This window comes from Centruroides vittatus, unplaced genomic scaffold, assembly GCF_030686945.1.
Source record: "Centruroides vittatus isolate TY-2023 unplaced genomic scaffold, ASM3068694v2 contig_484, whole genome shotgun sequence".
Lineage (NCBI taxonomy): Eukaryota > Metazoa > Arthropoda > Arachnida > Scorpiones > Buthidae > Centruroides > Centruroides vittatus.
Genome location: NW_027122274.1, coordinates 1,213,349 through 1,235,084, shown reverse-complemented (window position 1 = coordinate 1,235,084; position 21,736 = coordinate 1,213,349). Strand labels below are relative to the sequence as shown.

Here is a 21,736-nt window from a genome sequence, read left to right as displayed (position 1 = left end):
AAAACAAAAATTTTGACATGACAGAACCTGTGAAATACTGTTTAAATATTGTGATCAAATGTGTTCAAAATTATTCAAAAATGATTCCTATTGCTAATATGGAGAGGGCCAAACATTCAGGTCTTCGATTTGAATGAAATGTAGGTGAGCACCTAGCCTTAAACACAAACAGCTCCTCATCTAATTAATAGGACCCAATTCAAGCATTTCTCAAAAACGGGCTTCTGAAAATTGTTTAGCTTATACGTCTTTGAAAGTTTCACATCTGAGTGACAATAGCTGAGTGGATAAGACACTAAGCACTGGAGCTAGAGTCTAGCTTATAAGCTGAACACTAAATTTTCAGAAGCCCATTTTTTGGGAAATACTTGAGAAGTGAATCCTATTATTTGGACAAGGAGCTGTTTGTGTTTAAGGCTGTGTGCTCACCAGGTTTTGTTCGAATTGGAGATACAAATGACTAGTCTTCTTAAGTGACAGTGCATGCTACTTTTGCTTTCTAGATGCCAAACCGATAAGGTTACAGTACTTGCATTAATTAGTAAGTAAAACTGGTGGCAATAAATAATTTGAAGTGGTAAAAAAAAATTAAAACTAGAAAATGGTTGGCAACATTTTAAAATTTTCCAGAGTGACTTGTGTCTTATATATTACATAACTACATTTTAATTTATGTAACTTCAATCAAGAGCTTTTTTGGGGTCCATTAGCAGTGTGGGCCCCTTTGCCATGTTTACTTTTTGAAAGAATGCAAGAATGCATATAATGTTTAATAACAAAAAACAGTCTTAAAGATTTTATTTCTAAGTAAAAATAATATTAATTTTATAGGGGTAGGAACTGCTAAGTTATCTCCAGTCACAGAAAAATCCCCATCTCCCCTTTTATACTTATTGGGCTGCAATTTTCCCACTCTGGTCCAACTGTTCTTCCATCCTTCCTTTATCTCAAGAACAAAATTAAATAATAAAAATCGAGGCCTATCTTGTCTCGATTTTCATCTTACTCCAGAAAGCTTAGTGACTGGAGGTGCCAATTAATTTTTAAATTAAAATATGATTAAATATCACAGCTTGACATTGTAACAATGCCACAATAATTATAGTATAGTAATATTTTAAGAGAAAACATTTATGTTTATGTGTAATAACGTTTAGAACAGAAAAATATTTACAGAGATTTAATTATTAGAAAAATTAATTTTGGCCAATTCTTTGCCAATCAACATTCTTTAATAACAATGTCTTAAAATATTTTAAACTAAAATACATTAATTTTAAATAATTAGTCTGAAATGGATATTTTCTTTCTTATTCAATGAGAGAGTATTTTAATGCAGTTCTTTAAATCAAAACGTTTCTCTCAATTTTATTTCTTGAAATTATATTCAAATATATAATAAATGTTAAATTTTTCAATATTATTATTCAAAACAATTACTGATTTGTGCATTATAAAGAATCAAACAATTTTTTTTAAATGAAATATTTATCTTTCTATACAATAAATATAGTAAACTTATTAATAATTTTGTTATTTTATTGAATAGAAAAGAAGAAATATGTATTTCCTTGATTCTAAGACACATTTGTGAGTTTTAAATTAAATTTTAAGGTTTTTTTTATGGAAAGAAAATTATTAAAATAATGTTAAGTTTTATTAACAAGTTAAAACAATTCATATTCCATAAAATATGTATGTATGTTAAGTAACTATTTCTTATACAATAACTGTTTTAATGGTGCATTTTTAACATCTAAAAGCTATTTTAAAAAAGAGTTTAAATTAAATGCTTGTTACTCAAAGTTTATCTGAGCTAATAAGACTATAAGGCAGAATAGTCAAAAATCTTAATTATTGGTGCATAATGCATCACATAATCTACTTGCAATGACTGCTGATCATTATTTTAGATTGTGAATGTAAGATGCTATCAATTCTTAGAAGCATTTAAGTTTTCAGACAAGTAAAACTAGAAAGAAGTGCATCTTAGAATAAAGTAAATAAAATATTAAACTTTTAGTAATTTCCATCTCTTGATATATACATTCTACCAGATATTGTTTGATAAATAATAACAAGCATTCAATTAAATATTTGGTTCAAACAACAATAGACTTATCACATATTAGCCTAAGTTTATTCAAGAATTAAACTTTACTTGTTGCTATGTGTCAGTTAAAAAATCTGCAGAATTAAAACCAGCTGAGGAGGATAACACTTTTTTGTTGTCGAAATGCATACTGGTCTTTTACTTGTTGAATAAACATATAGTATATGATAAATCTGTTGTTGGTTGTGTTTAAACCAAATGTTTAATTGATATCTAAGATACAGACAAAAGGCATTTAATAAATATTTACATTATATTATAATAATAATAAGCATTATGATTATTTATATTACTTATTACTTTTTTATACATTAATATAAAGATATATCTTTACAAACAAATTAACTATCCTCTTATTAAAAACAAAACTGCTCTGAAAAATCTAGTTGCAAGAGAAAGTGGATATTTTTTATGTACTGGCATAAAAAAATGTTATATTTTGAAATTTTGAGAAAAGTTTTATATAAAGAAATGTCAACATTGTAACTTCTATGCAAACTTTATGTCCATGTGAAACCCTTATATATAATACAAATTTAATATTCTTATACAAAATTATGTATAAATTACATGTGACCTCTAATTCCTATATGATTTATCACTGGAATTAGCATATCAGAACTTAGATACAAATTTGTGTGTTATTTCATCCATTAATGGTATTTCCAATCAAAACTTCATTATCAATAGAGAATTTGTGAGAATTTCTACAACTTTCTGAAAAAATTTTTCAGGCATATTTATACAATTTTTTCTTCATTTTTCAAATTTGATGAAAATATTTACATTGAAAAAAATATAGAACAATTAGTTAAGTAAATAAACTTTCTATTAACTGTTTATTCTGTAAACATCAATAGTTTTCTTTTATTAATGTTAGTTTATTGTGTCTTTAATCTATTAATGGGATTTATTATATTGATTTATCTTATGGATGAAATTAGAGAGATTAAATTCAAAAGAATAAACTATTTGTACCTACATACAATATTTTCTTGTATTTTGGCCTTTCATTAGCAAGATTTTATTATAATTTGAATGATAAAACATCTACTAATGAGGAACAAAAAGGTCTAAAATATAAGAAATTATTATAAATAGGTGCAAATAGGTTTGTTCTTTTGAACTAATAGACTAAATTCAATCCCTCTAATTTCATCTGTAAGTTAAATCAGTATAATAAGTCCTAATAATGGATTATAGCCACAACAGACTAACTTTAATAAAATAATATGGTAAAACTATTATCCAAACTGATTTGTTCTGCAGGTGATTTTGATAAGTGGATTAACACATAAAGAATGAAATTACAGGGTAATAGCACAGTATTGTACATGTACTGTATTTATTTATTCATCAATGTGTGAGTAGCATCCTACTGATCATTTGAATCAGTCATGGCAAACAGACATTACTGATCATGCAGTCACATAAGAGATGTAATTGCAGTGTGATGTCAATGGGAGAGAGAAAGGAGGGCAAGTGGTAATTTGGATAATTGGACATTTGGCTAATCAGTGTTCAGATGATCAAAGTTCTACTGTATTTAAAGAACTAGAATCATTAATTAATCATTAGTTTTCATTTCTCTATGCTAAGAATGTTTTGAAAAAAATCACAAAAAGTTAACAAATGTATTTAATTTAATTGCTATAAAAATCAATAAGCATAAAGCATTTGTATATTCAAGACAAAATAAAAAGTAATAGTTTCTTTATAAATCAATAAATTTATTACATTTTCAAAAAGTGAATATCTGTGTAAAAAAATTAATCTGTTCAATATTATACATGTAAATTCAGAATTAAACTATGGTTTATGCCATATTCATAATTATAAATATTGTATTGAAAAATTTCTTCTGTAATTTACTCAGTTCAAGGATACTGCATCAAATTCAAGTACTAACTATTTATAAAACAGTAATATAACAATATTATAAAAATCTTTTTAAAAGTCAAGAAGACTTGGATCATCCCAAGTTTGTTGTTGCTGCTGTTGCTGCTGCTGTTGCTGTTGAGATGCTTGTTGTTGTTGACTAACAGGTGCTGATAAGGCTATTTGGGAAACATTTGACTGCAGCTGAGAACGAATATTTGGTTGCATTAAAAGCTGTTGTTGCTGTTGTTGTTGTCGCATTTGTTGCATTTGCTGTAATAAAAGTTAAATATTAGTATTTGCTATTATAGTAAAATAATTTAAGCAATATAACTTACGTGTTGTAATAAATGCCTTAGCTGTGGATTAGCATTACTTTGTGAGACTGATTGTTGCTGAGACAATTGTTGTAATCTTTGTTGCTGCTGCTGCTGCTGTTGTTGAAGTTGATGAAGTTGCTAAAGAAAAAATAGTTTGATAAATACATATTTACTTTATAAGATAAATTCACAATATATCTCAACTTATTTTGACCTAACATTGGTTAATTTCTTAAATAATTAAAAGATCAGTAGTTAATCATTAATGCAACAACTGAAAATCTGAGTAGAAGTGAGGCACAGTCAAACTATTTTGCAAGATTTTTGTCAAATTCTGATTAAATACTAAATATAGGCAAATTCCTTTATACAAATTCATTCTTATATTCACAACCTACCCAAAAATAATATAAAATTGGAGAAATAACAGTAATATTAAAAATTAATATCTAGAAATTTTTCAAAAAATTTTTATGCTCAAATATTTTTATTGGTTTCAGGTAAAAAAATTATGCCTCATCCCACTAAAGTGAAATTTTATGAAATTTTGGAAATCTTGCATTTATTTAATTGTGTTTTAATTGCAAACATAAATGTGAATAAAATTAATGTATATAAAACAGTGTCAAGAAATGCTGTTTTGCAGTATGTTCTTCAAACATATATTAAATAATTAAATTGCCTAAATTACAAAAATGCTAGCCTTGGTTTTCACAAATATATAACATACTTGTGGCCTGCCTATCTACAATTTATGTACATTTTTTGCCCACAAATCAATAAATTTTGGCACCACTGCCTTTGAACATGATCTGTTTTTCCTTAAATGCTGCTGTCAACTGACAAGCAATTATTTTTGTTGTGACATTGTCACAATGCCAGGCTGCAATTTTTAATCATATTTTTTAATTTATTTAATTTAAAATAAATGTTCTCCACCTTCAAATTAGCAGTGTCCTGCACTATACATCATACTTTTCCTTTAGCAATCAAGTAGTACCAGTTATCTATCTAACTCCTTTCAGGGGAAAATTTTTGAATTGAAATAACATGACTTCCAGTTTGCATTGGGAGTTCATATATAGTTAATTGGGTTTACAGTTAATATAGTTTCCATACCTGGTCTCGTCTTTCATCTATCTAACTCCAATCTTGAGATTAAGGAAAGACAGATGGATGGACAACAGTGAGAATTTATAGGTCTACAGTTTTTTTTGAAATTGCAGCCCAATAATGAATGTCTGCACTGGATGCTCCTTCCACCATAAGAAATTTTATTATGATTCTTTATTCTCATTGTTAAATAATGCCTGAGACCAAGCATTTATTGCAATTACTGCAAATGAGATTGATTTTCTAGCAAGACAATGTATGTCCCACACAGCACAGATTGGTTGGAAAGTATTGCAGAGCTCTCCATACAGTCCAGAATAGACAGATTTTCATTTGTTTTACCTGTGAAAGTTAGTGACAAGCTAGAAGTTCACCAATAATAAATAGATGCAAACAAATATTATTCATCTCCAAATATTTCTACATCATAAACTTGAAAGTTAATAGAACAATGGAATAAGTATTTGTACAGATTGACTATATGGAGAAGTAATCAATATCAGTAAAGTGGAAAACAATATTGAAAGTAAAAAAAATTCTAGAATTAACTGAGAATTCCTTGCACACATTAATAAATATCTATATTATTTTTTCCCTGCATTTAACTAGTTATAAATATATAGAGATTTTAAAAATCAATAAAATTTTAATAATTTAAATGCAATAAAATATTTGTTTTTGATCACAAACATGATTTTTTGCCTTTATAACAAATGTTATGCCAAAATCAAAGATAATAGAAATCATTAATAATTAATAAATGACTCAGAAAAATAGTAAAATTTAATAATTGAATAAATTACAAAATAAAATAGTAAGAAATATTAAATTTGGATAATACATTAGTCCAGCCTGAAAATCAAAATACTTTAAATTTTGCAAATTTATTTTAAAAATTTAAATAAATAAATTATAAATTATTATAAAAATAAATAAATAAAAATTTCAGTTTAAATATACAATATAATAATCCAAAATTTTAAAAATAAAAACCTGTTGTAAATTATGTCGTTCAATTAAAGCTTGTTGTTGTTGTTGTTGCTGCTGCTGCTGCTGTTCTTGAGCTGCTTTATATTGCAATTCTTTCTGCTGAGCAGCTTCAAGTGTTTGTTGAAGTTGTTGAATTTTTAGCTGTTAAATAATAAGTATAAAAAGTGAAATTTTAACACAGATATAGAAATAAAAACTGCAAAATAAAACATATAAGAAAATTTATTAATAAGAAATAATAATAAAATTTATACAAATAACTTTAACTTTACCAAATTCTGCTGTCTTTCAGCTTCAAGTTGTGATAACCTTTGTTGTTGAGAAAGAGAAGTCTGCTGATTAAGAGGGGCCACAACAGTAGCTTGGCCTTGATTTTGTTGTTGTTGTTGTTGTTGTTGTTGCTGTTGGTTAGTTTGCACAACTGCTCTTTGGGCAGGACCTTGCATCATTTGCCTTGCACCCAACTGTGTACTTGTTACAATATTAGCTGGGTTTGTCTAAAATAATCACATTATATTATTACTTAAATTTTTAAAATGATATAACATGCACATTGTCAGTGGGAGAACTAATGAGTCTGTAGACCCATTTTTCAGTCTTTTTATAATACATAACAAAGAAAGGCTCCGACTGACATTTATACTTCTTTAATGATAAAAATACAATATTTTTAAGGTTAAATTTTGTTTTTATTGTATAAAATTTTAATTAATAATGTAATGAATGGTGACCCAACGAAGTCATAGGGTTTCCCAATAAAGATATATATTAAAATTTCCTTTGTATTTTTACAGTATTATATAATTTGTAAGATATATTATTTATTTCTATTGGTAATAATGTATTAATATGATAGCATTTCAAGCATATTTGATAGAAATTAAATTTTTAATGAATTTTTTAAAATATAAGGTTGCATCTCTGAGAGGACTCATTGACATGTATTATGATGCCTTACCCAGTTCTGAGCTTAAAGGCAAAATATTTCAATTAAAACACTAGATTGGCAAAAATGCTGACAAGTTGCACATTGGTCTAATCAACGAAAACTTGCAATCCAGATAGGTTTCCAAACATTTTGTGTCCACAATCTTTTTCATTCAAGTGATGTGGGAACATTATGTGAATACAAAAGATCAGTCAGCATGTTGAGAAGACTGAACAGATGAGGGCTGATGAGAACAATGACTGAATGTTACTTATAATGACAATAACTTAGGGTTAGTCCTGTAATTTTCATGTCAACATTGATGAGATTGTAAATATATTTGGGATATTGTATCCAAGGAGGATGAAATTAGATATGTTAGAAATTGAAGGTTTTCTTGAAAATATGAAATGTTATTTTATAACATACTTAGTGTGTTGTTTCTTATTCTATTAGACCACTCTAAAAATTTTCTAATGATATGCCTGATATAATTAAGCAATATCTTACCTGATTCATTATTAAAGTCTGAGGAGAAGCATTTGTTGTTGATAATCCTATTGTAGAAGAACCTGGTATTGTACCACCACCTGACAGTTGAGTCAACTTTAAAAAATAATTAAATAAACAAAAATTGTATTTAAAACTTTTTATAAAAAACAAAAAACAAAAAAAATAGCAAAAGAAATACCATTTTTTGTTGTTTTGCAGCTTGTTGTTTTCTGTATGATTCAAAAATTTGACGAATAACTGCTAAAAAGCCATCTTGATCATTTGGAATGGCCCCAATATAAATCTGCTTATCAGTCATATATAGAATCAACATGATACGTAATTCATTTGGTGGAGTAAACTGTATACAACCAATCTGTAAAATCATTTTAAATATTTTATACTAAACAATATAGTAAATATTTTAATATTATGTTTAAAAATTAATTTGTCAGAATGTTTACCCAATTTGAACTCATAAATTTAGTTAATTTTTGCACAGCTTCTGTATCTTGTGGAAAATGCACATAAATATGTCTTGCTGCATTTTTTAAAATGGCTGTTACATTAGGTGTGCTGATGAGATGCCTGGGTAAAAGTTGCATTGCAACCTTATTTGGCCATTTGTCTGCATTTCTATACAAGAAAAAATAATTATTATTTATTACCAATTAATACATGAAAAACACAAAACAATAAAGAATAATGGAAAGAAATAGCAAAACTATAATAAATAGCATATATTGAGTGTTTAATTTTTTTAAATAAAATAACTTTTAAAGTGCATTTTTCATTTATCATTATTATAGTGTAATTTATATAAATGAAAAATGATAAACTACTTACACTTCAGGTTCTCCATTTACAACATTGCAGGATATGGTACCTCGAAGGTTGTGACATACACGGCTAGCACTTCCTCCACTAGAAAGTCCCTTCTCTTGAAATTCTATAAATCCTTGCCAAATTTGCATCCTTTCCTTAGACATTGCAACCATCATTCCAGATTGGGTTTGAGGACGTCCTGCTTGACCTGCAATTGCTGAGTGTAAAGCTCCTGGAACAGTATGGGAAGCTTGTACAGTAGATGAAACACTTGCTGCAATAGGTACAATTGCTTGAGAAGTAACAAGTGATCCTGCTACATTTACTACTTTTGATGGCATACTGACAGATAAAGTTTGCTGTGGCATACTTGTTGCAATAGTTGTCTGTTGTTGTTGATTTTGTTGTTGAGTAAATGAGGGAATTTGTCCAATTTGTACTGTAAGATTGTTTGTGTTTCCCACACCAGCCATTGTTGTTACAGGAGAGGGATTTGCCATTCTCAATGTCACTGAAGGAAGTCCTGTACGAACATTTCCACTTTGAGTTGACATCATTGCTGAAAACATATTCCACAATTATTCCATGCAATATAAAATTTCAAAATCTTGAAGTATAAAATTCAAAATATTCTGAATCTTAATCATGAAATTTCTTTGTAAATGTACATTTGTATATGTATCTGAATAATACATTCTCAAAATCTGTTATAATCATCAAGTAAACTTTATATCAGGAAGATGGGGTTGGTTTAAACTGTAAAGTTGTTGCTAGTTTTTTTGCAAAAATGCCACTAAAATTTAGATTTGGTGGCAAGTTTTTTGGCACATTTCACTAAAAAACTAACATTTTCCAAGTGATTAAACATCTTAAAAACATGGTTTTTAAAATATTTTAACTAGTGAGGGAACAATATAAAAATTTCTCCTGATTTCGATTCAAGCTTCTTAGATGTAACTGACAAATTTATATAAAATAAATTATAATATATATAAAACAGAAATAACTGTAATAAAACTTTGTTTAAAATAGCATTTACTAGTATAATAAATCTCTATGGAAAATTTTATTTTATAAATAAAATTTTCCATTTAATTAGTAATTAAATTAGTTATTACACTAATATTAAATTCATAAATACTTAAATTTTCATTAATAATGTGGAAGTATCTATAATATATTTATATATGTTCTTTAGGAGGAGATATTTGATATACCTGATCAAAACTATTTATATTTCTTATTTCTTATCTATTTCTTAAACTATAATGACTAGGTTTACATTATTCATAAAAGTAAAAACTTCTAAACTTGTTGAATTAAATAATCTTTTAAAATTGATCTTTACAACTTGTTATACTGAAGATATCAAAACTCTGCCTCTTTTACATTCAATGTAAATTTGTTAAATTTGATTTATATTTTTAAAATGTGTTTTAAAGGTTAATGTCCATAATTCAAACCAAACTCCACATTATTAATGTACAAAACTCATTTTATTGAAGGTTCACAAATAAACAAATACTTTGCAACCTTAATAGCTTTTGAGTTTTATAACTATTTTTTTTTAGGAGTAAAAGCATTAAATTCTAGCTTAACTTAGGATGTTTTTGAAAACTGAATCTTAAGATTAATCAAATTTTTATTCAAAACTATTCTAAACTTCATTTTAAAATCTTTATTTGTACTAGAATTCAATGTTTCCATTCTTAAAGATGAGATATAAAACTTAAAATTTAGTTAAAAAATTTAATATTATCTACCCATTTCAAAAAATAACCAGTTAACTTGCCAGTTAACATTCAGATTTTTACAAATTAGTTTATGTAAGAGTTGATCAATTAACAACAAATGAAATATTTATGTATCAATTTATAGAAAAAGTTTAACCAAAAGTTTGATCAAAAAAATTTTAATAGAAATTATCACTAGAGACAAAAACTTAAAACATTTACATGATAGAGGAGCTGATTTAAACAATGTAAATCTTAAGATCAACTGTCTCTAGTTAAGATTGGAATTTGGTATTGAATTAAATGTCGACTTCACCCATGGTCTGAGTTGGTCTTGAGTTACACCTGGAGACACAGAGGCCAATTGAGATGAGCAAGCAAAGATCAAAATAGATATAAAACCATGTCTCAAGGACATGGTTCCTTGTGTTCTTTTCTATAAAGGTTCCTTTTGTTCCTGCTTACAGAGGTTCCGTGCCTTTTGAAGTCTTCTTTGATAAGTCCCAGCATCACTTGTGTGTTCTTTCTTGAATCAGTTTTACCTGATCAGTTTCATTCTTTGATTAACCTTGACTGACTTGTCTGACCTGTTTTATTTCCTACACCCTGGTAAATTCAGTCTTGCTGCCTGGTACAATGACAAGGACTAAACATTGTTTTTTTGGACTGCTAATCTCCTCAGTCTGAAGTTGACAAGATCCATTCAATGAACAAAGTACACAGTCCAAAGTTCAACATAAGAGTTCTCGCTGACAGAAAAGAATCTTCAAAGTAGTATGACAGCAGAGCATGATGGATTCGCAAACATACATAATAGTTGTTCACTGATTGGACCTGGTTAACCTCAAACCAAGGGATTATCAATCTAAAAAAATGATGTTAAACCTTGTCATTGTACCAGAAGGCAAGGCTGAAGTCACTAGGGTGTGGGAAATACAATGAGTTGAGCAAGTCAGTCAAGGTTGATCAAAGAATGGAGCAGATTTGAAAAAGAATACACAATTAGTGCAGGAACCTATCAAAGGGAACTTCAAAAAGCACAGAACCTCTGTAAGCAGGAACAAAAAGAAGCTTTGTACAAAAGAATGCAACAGGGAACCTTGTGTCCATGAGACACAGTTTTATATCTATTTGGTCCTTTGATTGCCTAACTCAATTGGTCAACCTGTCTTTAGGCATAACTTAAGACTAATTCAGACCTTGGAAGTTTTCAATGTTTAATACAATGCTGAATTCTGATCCCAACTGTAGACAATTGATCTTAAAAGACTTACATTGTTTTAAATCAGTTCCTCTATCGTGTCAACTTTGAATGAAATTTCTCTCTCTCTTGATAATTTCTTCTATTAAAATTTTTTTGATCAAACTTTTGAGTCCAGAGCCTCAGGAAAAGTATTTATTACTGGAAATGTTATCAAAAATTTTAATTTGTTTTGTTTCAATACAATTTAAATTCTCTACTAATTGATACAAATAATTAGAATGTATTAAATATTATTCCTTAAAGAAACCATCTACATTATGTACTAAAATGTATCACTCTTGAATGAAATGTTTTTTTTTAATCATTTTTATCTCATGTTGAGCAACTTTATTTAATTGTTGTAACTGAAATTTATTTATACTTAATTTTTGTAAATTAACCATAAATAATAAAAAAATATAAAATTTATTTAAGTAGCAGAATACATAATTAATATCATTACCTGGTTGAGATGTGACAAATCCAGACTGAGATTGTGATACAAGAGTTGAAAGTTGAACATTCTGTTGAGATGGATGGCCAACATTAGCAATACCAGGTGCAACAGACAGCTGATTGGCTAATACACTGGTAGTTGGTGGAGTTGATACGGGAGATGAAGGATTTGTTGGTTGATTCCAAATACGAGATCCTGAATAAAAATAAAAATATATTTAAATAATATTCACAGTTTTAAAAACTAAAATATTTTAATTTAATAAAATATGTATTACCAAGAGGGACAGGAGATTGGCCCCTTGTCGGTCTGTTAATGTTATCAACATGCTGTGTTGATAACTGCTGAGATTGTGTGGTTTTTGTGGTAATAGTAACATTTGGTGGATTTGGCTAAAAATAAATTATTATGACATTATTCTTAGAAGATTATAACAAAAAAAAAAAAACTAAATTGCAATATACTGTACTTGATTCATAGCAGACAGATGAGAAGATGGAGGTGTAGGAACACCCCCTCTTGATGGTACACTAGATCCATAAGTAACTCCTGTTGTAGTGGATGATGCTTGTGGTGTTGATTGTTGAGGTGATGCTAAAAAATTGAAAGCAACATTAAAACATTACTCTATATCTAATTATTAAATGTAACCATAATATAGCCCGATACAATCCAGAAATTGTTTGATATGAAAACATTAAGATTTTGAAAAATTTAAATTAATAAATTTAATTAAAATTTTTAAAAACATTCCAACAGTACACAACATAACATTGTAAAAACTATAAAATAATAATCACCTTCTTAACTGAAATTATATAAAATTATAAAGCAATCTTCATAAAAGTAAAAAATATATTTGTAAATGTTAAATAATTAAAATATTTTTGTAATTGCATAAAATTAAGGGGGAAATCAAACTAAAATCATTCCTAAACTTTGTATATGTGATAATGATGGTAAATAATATCTGTACATATATATATACAAGTAACCCTGTATAACACGGGAGTTACGTTCCAAAAAATTGCTGTGTTATGCGAATTAGTGTTATACGAAACAAAGAACTAGTGTAAAGAGGAGGGTTAGGTTCCAAAAATTAAAAAAACATGCTGTTAAATCCTTCTTTTGAATCGGATTTATGATTCACAAAAGGCTGATGCAGGCATCGGGGCATACAAAATTACAAATAAAATAATAATATACTGAATATTATTATTATACTGAATACTGTAAAAATATAAAATATATATAAAATAATTTATATTGTTAATTTAAGTTAATTTAAATAATTGCTAGGGCCACCCCTAGTGGCCATTTTTGGCATACAGTGATAGAATCCAGTTTTTCAGCTTTATATAGTAGATTTTTTTTATGGGTAAAATACTTATTTAAGTAAATATTTTACCAGTGTTTATTCATCCTATATGATGATCTCAGCATGAGAATCATCAACTGGTAACAATTTTTAATACATTTAATGTTGTATGAGGGTTTTACCTAATTCCCGAACCGTGTTAGAGTGAACCCGTACTATAAAAGCACCGTGTTATATGGGGGATGTTACCAATTCTCAAACCGTGTTAGAGTGAATCCGTGCTATAGAAGTGCCGTGTTATATGGGCGTTACCTGTATATACACTTTACTTCCAATACTTTAATATGATATGATTTATATTTTCTCTATCAACAGTAATATAATTTTGAATTTTTTCCTTTTTTTTTGAGTTAATGAAATAAAATTTTGGAAATTTTTATATACATGTATTTTTTTAATGGCAATTAGTAACAATTTAAAACAAATTGAAAAGTGATTAGTAATGTAGAATTTGAAGATAAGAAAGATGCTACAATTATGATTATTATTTTCAAAATCATAATTGTGAAATGATTTGTTGATGACAAACAATTTCACCAACTTTCAAATGACATCAAATGTCATGCTTCAGTATCTTTTGCAACATCCAATTTAATTTATCAAATGGTAACAGCACATTGTTCCATGAATATAGCTAAATGACATAAATAGCATCTTGTTATGTGCAGCAATGCATCGAAATTCTGCCTTGGGCTCACAATTATTGGGTGTGTTTGAGATGACATGAGTAAAGAATAAATTCAGTATTTTTCTGAGAGTACCACACTGTCCACTTACTGAGTATTCTCATTAAAAGTGTCAATTGGAGTTGGAGTTGCTGGAATCAGTAAAATTCTTTTGACTCCAGTGATTGACCTTGAATTTTACTATTGATAAAATGTGAAGTATGAAAAATAGTTTTTAATTAGTAACTAAAAGTTTTTAGAAAATGGTTTGATAAATTTAGATATCAAAATGATATTCATCTATAAAGGCTATTTTAAACCAAAATTTTGTATATGTCACAGGGGACATGCTCTGTACTCAGAAAATAGCTTTAATTCATTTAAATGAATATATTCACATCACATAAAAAGCTGTACCCTATATAATGTATGGTACACCAGGCTATGACCCAATCAAAAATTATGAAGCATTACACAATACTTCACTAAGTTTGGATTTGTAAAAAAATATCTTAACCTTTATATTTTATTATTATTTTTCAAGTAGTTCATATGATACATGAAAAAATTGAAACTAAGTAGCATATGAACCACTCAAAAAGCAAATGATTTTTTCAATGTGTGAGTGTATTGATTGATTGGTTTTAGATATTGGCAAGCAATATGAAGATTATCTGCCAATCAGGGAATGTGCCTTCCAGAAGGCATTTTAATGGTAACTGACCCATACTTGTATATTATGGACATGAAGAAAACCCAGAAAACTTCACAAACAAGCCCATCAGCCCAATCCAAGTCTACTACAAATGTTTAAAGATCAAATCCACTTAGCCACTCATGCAGTATGGTATAGGATAGAGAACAATGCACCAATGGATTCTATATGGAAAACTTTTTGCAGCAGACTCAATTGGGATTTGATGATGGATCTTTTACAGCGGCAGTCTGGAATACTATCGCTCTGCTATCTGGCTGGCTTTCAATATACGAGGAAAACAAAGAATGTCTTTGAAATTGATTCTCTAAAACATCATGTTACTAAAGTGAGACCACAAAGTGCAGAGACAATAATAAGAAGCTTATGGTATCACTTTGATGCACCAAGCTTATACAGGGTGATTCAAAAGTCACAGAAATTTTAAAAAATTAATAATTCACAAACTATTTACAGTAAGCTGATGTAGTTTTCACAGAAATGCTTAGAAAGAAACAGGATTTTTTTTGTGTGTAATAAAAATTTTAGTACCAAAACAGTTACATTTCTTGCCATAGATGGCACTTGATGAGATTACATAATTTGTGAAGTTGTCATTAGAGCTTATACTAAGAGCACTTTTATTATTTTGTTCTTACTTTAACAAATTTCCAAATGATTTCAGTTTTTTACAGTGCCATCTATGGCAAGAAATGTAACTATTTTGGTACTAAAACTTTTATTACACACAAACAAATTCTGCTTGTTTCTAAGCATTTTTGTGAAAATTGCATCATCTTACTGTAAATAGTTTGTGAGTTATTAATGTTTTAAAATTTCTGTGACTTTTGAATCACTTTGTATTAACCAAAGAGAAATTCCCAAGAAAAAATTTGACTTTCATTTCGGTGCCATAATTTTTACTTAATGCAGTATTTTTTAAATCTCAGACTTTTTTCTTTGGATATCAATTGCTTTTTTGACTAATTTGAGTAATTTTTTCACTGCCTTTTTATTGGTTGTGAGTTATTTATCACTATTTATTATTGTCTTTATAACATAATTGACAAGACTATGTCTTGTTTATAAAATCGCAGTGCTGTCCTGGCTTACCAGCTTAGAGGTATGAAGGAGTACATGTCAGGAATTGCAATTTGACACAGAGTATTTGGTGCCCAAATCATGCACACACAAAAAAAATCAGACTTGTAGATACTCAAGCAAGAATCAAGTCAAAATAAAGTACAAAATGGCGACACTCTTTCTACAAACAAGCAAGAGTGTGAGATTTGTCATGTGTTGCTCATTGGAAAGTTGGAAATGCAAACATTGCAAAATCAAATTTTGACAAATGAATCTTCGAAAAAACCCATTTACCTCTCTGGTTGCGACCTGCTGACCTTGACTAGTTGACCTGAGATATCTTGTTTCAGCATCAGAATGTTTTTGAAACTAGATGGCACTAGCTGTTATAATTTTATATTAAAGCTAACTTCTGAAATATAATGTTTTTCTTTTTACACTTATTAACCAGTTGTTTGCGGAGTACTGCTATTGGAGTAACCGGTTTTCATTAAACTGTTGCGGAGTACTCCAGTTGAAGTAACTGTCAATTTTCTTTCGTAATTAACTAGTTGGTGGCGATTTAAGCACTGATTAGCTTTTATCTACATAGACTAAGTCTGTTTTAATGAATAAGATATTTGTTACCACCATGTATTTTTAAATTTAGGCACAAAACTCCTCCATTCCATGTTAAGTCTATGGGAGACCTTTCTTTTGTTCATTTGATAATAAAATCCTAGTTAGCATGCCCGTTAAGTTCTAATTGGTATATTATAGCTAAATGACTATCCTTTGACCAATAAGCATTGACTTGGGTTTGTGGGGTGGGAACTTTCTTGGAAAAAGTTATACCAACTTCGAGCTACATTGTCAGCTACAAATGTAAACAAACAATTATAAATCGTTATTCTTATCTATTTTTAGCATGAATTTAATAAATTTTTATGTATATTTATCCTATTTAACAAATAAGCTTGTTTTTTAAGCCATTCAGCCATAAATCTTTCAAAAAAACAAAGTACTTCCGGTTATAGTGGTACTTCCGTAATACATAAAATATACATGTATAGTCGTTAATATAATAAAGTAATAATCGCTTATTATAGTCTACTATTAGTACAATAAATTAAATAACGTATAAATAGAATCAAATACACATCATCAGTAATAAAAGTGTATTAACCTAGATTTAGAAAGGCCACCACCCCCCACGCCGATCAGCGTTATAATCTATAGGCCGTATTATTTCTCTACGTTGATTTAGAAAGCTGCAGTTTTTTTTATTTGACAGAAAATATACATGTCTAAGTAATGTATGTAACAAATTAATGAAAAATTTATAAAAAAAACGATTTTTTAAATATTTTAAAATCTTAAATTTTATTAATTTTTTTAAACGTACATAATATTTTGAACTTAACAATTGTAAAGTGTAATATGTACGTGATAGAAAACTGAAAACAGATTATATCTATTACAATTTTTAAGCAAGATATCGCAAATTGAAAAACCACTTTAAAAACCACAAAACCTGTATGCAACAGCGGTGTTGTTTCGGATTATCGAGTGCGCAGCTGACAGGTTAATATATATATTTTGTTTGAGGAAAATAAAAAAAATAATTTCCGATGATACAATAGCCATGATTATTTTTTTCATAACGGGAAATTTTCATTAGGCATTGACAAAAATTCAACCTGGGGTGACATGCAACAGAGACAAATTTCAACACTGGATAGGTTAATTTCACCAAAAATGTCTCGTGGATGACCTCATGGCTCACGACCTTGTGGTCATGGCTGGTGAAGTTTGAACAATCGTGCTCAAAACCAGCAATACCAAAAAGGATTGGAGAATGAGTATCAAAGTGATCCTGCTTAGTAGTGAGTCTTTGAGACAGTCTTGTCCCAAATACAGCCTTGCCATTTTACTTGTTTGATCTTAAAGAATCAATAGAAAAATAACCAAAAACATAAAACCAAGATCAGAATTTAACTGTTACAAAGTAAAAGAGGCTTATTATTCAGTGGCTTAAGATCTCAGGTGTAATGTGAGTTCAAGATAATTGATATTTTTTCCAAAATTTATGTTTTAAAATTCTATTTTATACTTGAGTTCAGTCACCTGTCTGTAAGAAATTAATTATTGCTATAGTAGCCAGAGTAGGAGAAACTATTTTACAGACCAATTTATTGCATCATTAATGAAATTTTTTTTTTTGCATTTTATTGTATTTAATTTTTCTCTGTATAATGGTTAAATTTAAATCAATTTTTGATAATTAACCAATAAAAATGAATTCTTTTGGCTAATTAAAATGTAGTATGTTTGTTTGGAAGTTGGCAAACTTCAGTTATTGAGCATTTTAACTCTTTCTTGAACATTAAGTAAATAAAAAGAAAAATGAAATGCATAAAGAATTCAAAACACTGTAAATGTAATAAAATTATAGAAATTCAAATTTTTATGGTAGATATGTTTATGAAGACTACAGTTATAATGTTATATTATAATCACACAGTTTAAAAATTATATCATTAATTTGTTAAATAATGATTACAGCAGAACTCCAATTATCCAAGCCCCAATTAATTACATTACTTGAGCCAAACTTGTGTCTTAACACTATTTTTTTTATACTTTAATTGATAAAAACTTTACTCTAAATATACTGAGCATGTAAATACTTTTAACCTCAACTGTACCAAGTAAGTGGCTGATGTAAAGGAGTGATGCAGAACATTGAGGCAAAGAAGGAAGGAACAATATAAAACAAAAACCTTTGAAGATCTTTTTTTAAAGAAATAACATATATCATAAAATGATTTGTTTCTGTTAATTTTCTTTTCATTTAATTTCAATGAGAGACAAAATATTCATATTAAAATGTAAATACAATAGTACGCATGTTAATTCTTAAACTATTACACACATTAGCTATATAATAAATGATGTAAAAATGTTGTTCTTATACATGATTAAATAATTCACTATGGTATAAAAAGAAGCCCAAAAGTGATATTCCATATATAACGCCTTTATATTTTTATTAAATAGTTTAATAATTTATATTAATAATTCTTAATCTTAAATGGCAGTAGCCATCTGTTTTATCCAAGTATTCACTTATCTGAAGTAGCATCAGTCCAGATTACTTCAGATAATTGGGGTATACTGTAATTATTTTTATATTTTGTAATAAATTATTATTATTTATTCTTTAAATCATTTACTTAAGTAAGGTTTCATATAACATACTTTATGTCAGTGTTTTTCAACCTTTTTCTCATCACGGACCAGTAAAATTATAGATAATTTTGTGGATCAAGTAATTATATGCAACTACAATTTATGCTTGTGTGTGCTTATCTAGCATTACCACACATAACAAAGTATATACAGTTAATTAAATGTCACACACAATGAACTGCAACAGCTTCAGTATGGTCAAACATTTTTCTGAGAACTGGTGAAATTCTTTTGTGGACCAGCAGTTGAAAAACACTGCTCTGTATGATATTCGCATGTACAATGTATGGCTGTTATTATATATATAATAACAAACATACATGGAACAATGATATTGAATACTGTCAAATTCCTAACAGTGAGGAATGGTTAATTCACTTCATAAAATATATACTTATTCCCCAATTGTTAAAAAAAACTGTTTAATACTGTATAAAAAAATGATAATCTTACATTTTGAAAACTTTTTATTCTAGGGTAAATATAAGGGTCTATAACTGTATTGATTTATAAAAATTTATAAAATAAAGTACAATCATTTTGTGCACTTTCTTATCTATAATATAACATAACATTTATCATTATCAAATAAGTTTTAAAATTTAATTTGTATAATTTACTTTTTAAATCTTTTATTCTATCTATTTTATAAATATTTTAAAAAATATATAAAGTTATACAGTAGAACCTCGCTTAACAAGCACCTCGCATAACAAGCAAAACAAATTGTATAAAATTCACTCGCTTAACGAGCAATGTTTCGTATAATGAGTGACAAGGAGGAGGGAAATCCCAGATTGTGCGCATGCTCCATCAGTCTGTGTTTAGCACTTGTTCTGCTAGCATCTTAGTGTCGCTTGTAATCACACAAACTCGTGTTCACACATATTACGTATAAACATTGACAACCATAGCCCGTTATATAATAAACATACCGTCTTGTACTAAATTTAATGACCAATTCCAAATTAAATTTAAAAATGTCTAAATTAAAAATTATTTATAATTATTAAATTTAATACAAGACAACAGCATAACTGCCTACCTCTAGTCAAATTAATTAATTTCTAATATTTAATTATAGCCTTTACATAGCCCAATCGTAATTTGGCATATCATTTGGCGTCTTCATCAGACATATCTGTGATTTTTTTGTTTTCTGCAAATTGAATTCACATTCCAGGTTGGTTCATTCCGTGCTAGAAGAAAAGATGAAGATGATTCACGCTTCTTAACAATGTATATTGTGTAATTTTTTTTCAATAAACGTTATACATAAAATATTTGAGTATTTTTTGGCATGAAACACATTATCGTATTTTACATTAATTTCTATGAGAAAAACTGTTTCGCTTAACAAGTGTTTCGCATTATAAGTAAGATTCTGGAGTGAATTATGCTTGTTAAGCAAGGTTCCACTGTACTTTAAAATTTGAAATACATGTACAGTATAATTCTAATTTATACCGCTTGTCTGTTAGACCTGATAAATGTAATTCACTTTATTTACTCAATAACATTAATTATAATGAAAAGAATAATTTATCAAAAATTACAATGAAAAATGAAACAACCTTGGGTAGTTGCTGGTTGCTTGAATCCAGTGTTTTCTCTTGTATTAGGTGGTGAACCAGATGATGGTCTTTTTTGACTACCAGATGTGGGACTTCTGGCTGAAGGCAATGGTGTAGAAGTTGGAGCAACAGTTCCTTTTCCTTCTAAGGCAGGTGGTGTCATTGGGCGTTCTAGAATAGAATTGGTTGTTTATATCTATACTTTTTATATTAAATAAAAATTTCATTTTTAATGTAAATAAAATTTGAGAAAATAAAACAAAACTATTTTTTAAAAGTATCAAAAATAAAAGTTATTGCAATTAAAAACGTTATTGCATAAGTAAAATAGATTATTACTTTATTAATCTAAAATTACATTAGTTCAAATGATCTGATGCAATCTTAGTGATCCTCTCCACAATTTTTCTATCATGTGATAAAGATGAGTGAAAACCCTCAATTAGAGATCTGAATGCTACAAGTTTGTACAGAACTGTGTCAAAAGAATACCAATAAATATACAAAGTAATGAATAAAGATTTAACAAAACTGTTGATATTTTTATTTTAATACTTCTTGCTCTCCTTTTCTGTTTTAGGTTTTTGCATTACCATATTATTTTTGTGCAACATCATTTAGGGCTTATTACACTTGTATCTTTCTTATTTTATTTATTTATTTAAAATTAATTTACAAATTATATTACATATCATCATCTAAATTTTATCTAATATATCATTTAACACATTAAATCCTATCCTTCAAAATGCATTGCCGTTCGCCAGATCATAGTTGAACTGAACTGAGAACTGTATCAAGAACTGTACCATCAAACCTATCCAACCCAGCAGGAATCCCTCATCAAGACTACCTTTGATCAAGCTGATTCGACTGACCAAGGTATTTATCACCTAACAACCAAGGTGTAAGCTCTCTCTCTTGCAGCTAGGGGCTAGCTACAATGGTACTAAGCACTATATAAAAAGCTATTAAATATACTATAAAAATATATAAGCTAGAAACTATAACAAAATGCT

General features: G+C 28.2%; 1 protein-coding gene across 2 annotated transcripts in view; it reads right to left on the bottom strand.

Annotated features, from left to right (window-relative positions):
- Window positions 1-3,819: 3,819 nt before the first annotated feature.
- Window positions 3,820-21,736, bottom strand: part of LOC136977994 (mediator of RNA polymerase II transcription subunit 25-like) — a 50,091-nt gene continuing 32,174 nt past the window's right edge. For both annotated transcript variants that reach the window (XM_067273622.1, XM_067273623.1), the window contains 12 exons: window positions 20,718-20,888; window positions 12,562-12,686; window positions 12,370-12,484; window positions 12,099-12,287; window positions 8,681-9,218; window positions 8,299-8,470; window positions 8,034-8,210; window positions 7,853-7,948; window positions 6,687-6,911; window positions 6,418-6,555; window positions 4,330-4,449; window positions 3,820-4,264 (listed from right to left, as the gene is read on the bottom strand). In XM_067273622.1, the coding sequence (XP_067129723.1) occupies window positions 4,064-4,264; window positions 4,330-4,449; window positions 6,418-6,555; window positions 6,687-6,911; window positions 7,853-7,948; window positions 8,034-8,210; window positions 8,299-8,470; window positions 8,681-9,218; window positions 12,099-12,287; window positions 12,370-12,484; window positions 12,562-12,686; window positions 20,718-20,888 (2,267 nt within the window). In that variant the 3' untranslated portion in view covers window positions 3,820-4,063. The remainder of the gene's footprint in view (window positions 4,265-4,329; window positions 4,450-6,417; window positions 6,556-6,686; window positions 6,912-7,852; window positions 7,949-8,033; window positions 8,211-8,298; window positions 8,471-8,680; window positions 9,219-12,098; window positions 12,288-12,369; window positions 12,485-12,561; window positions 12,687-20,717; window positions 20,889-21,736) is intronic.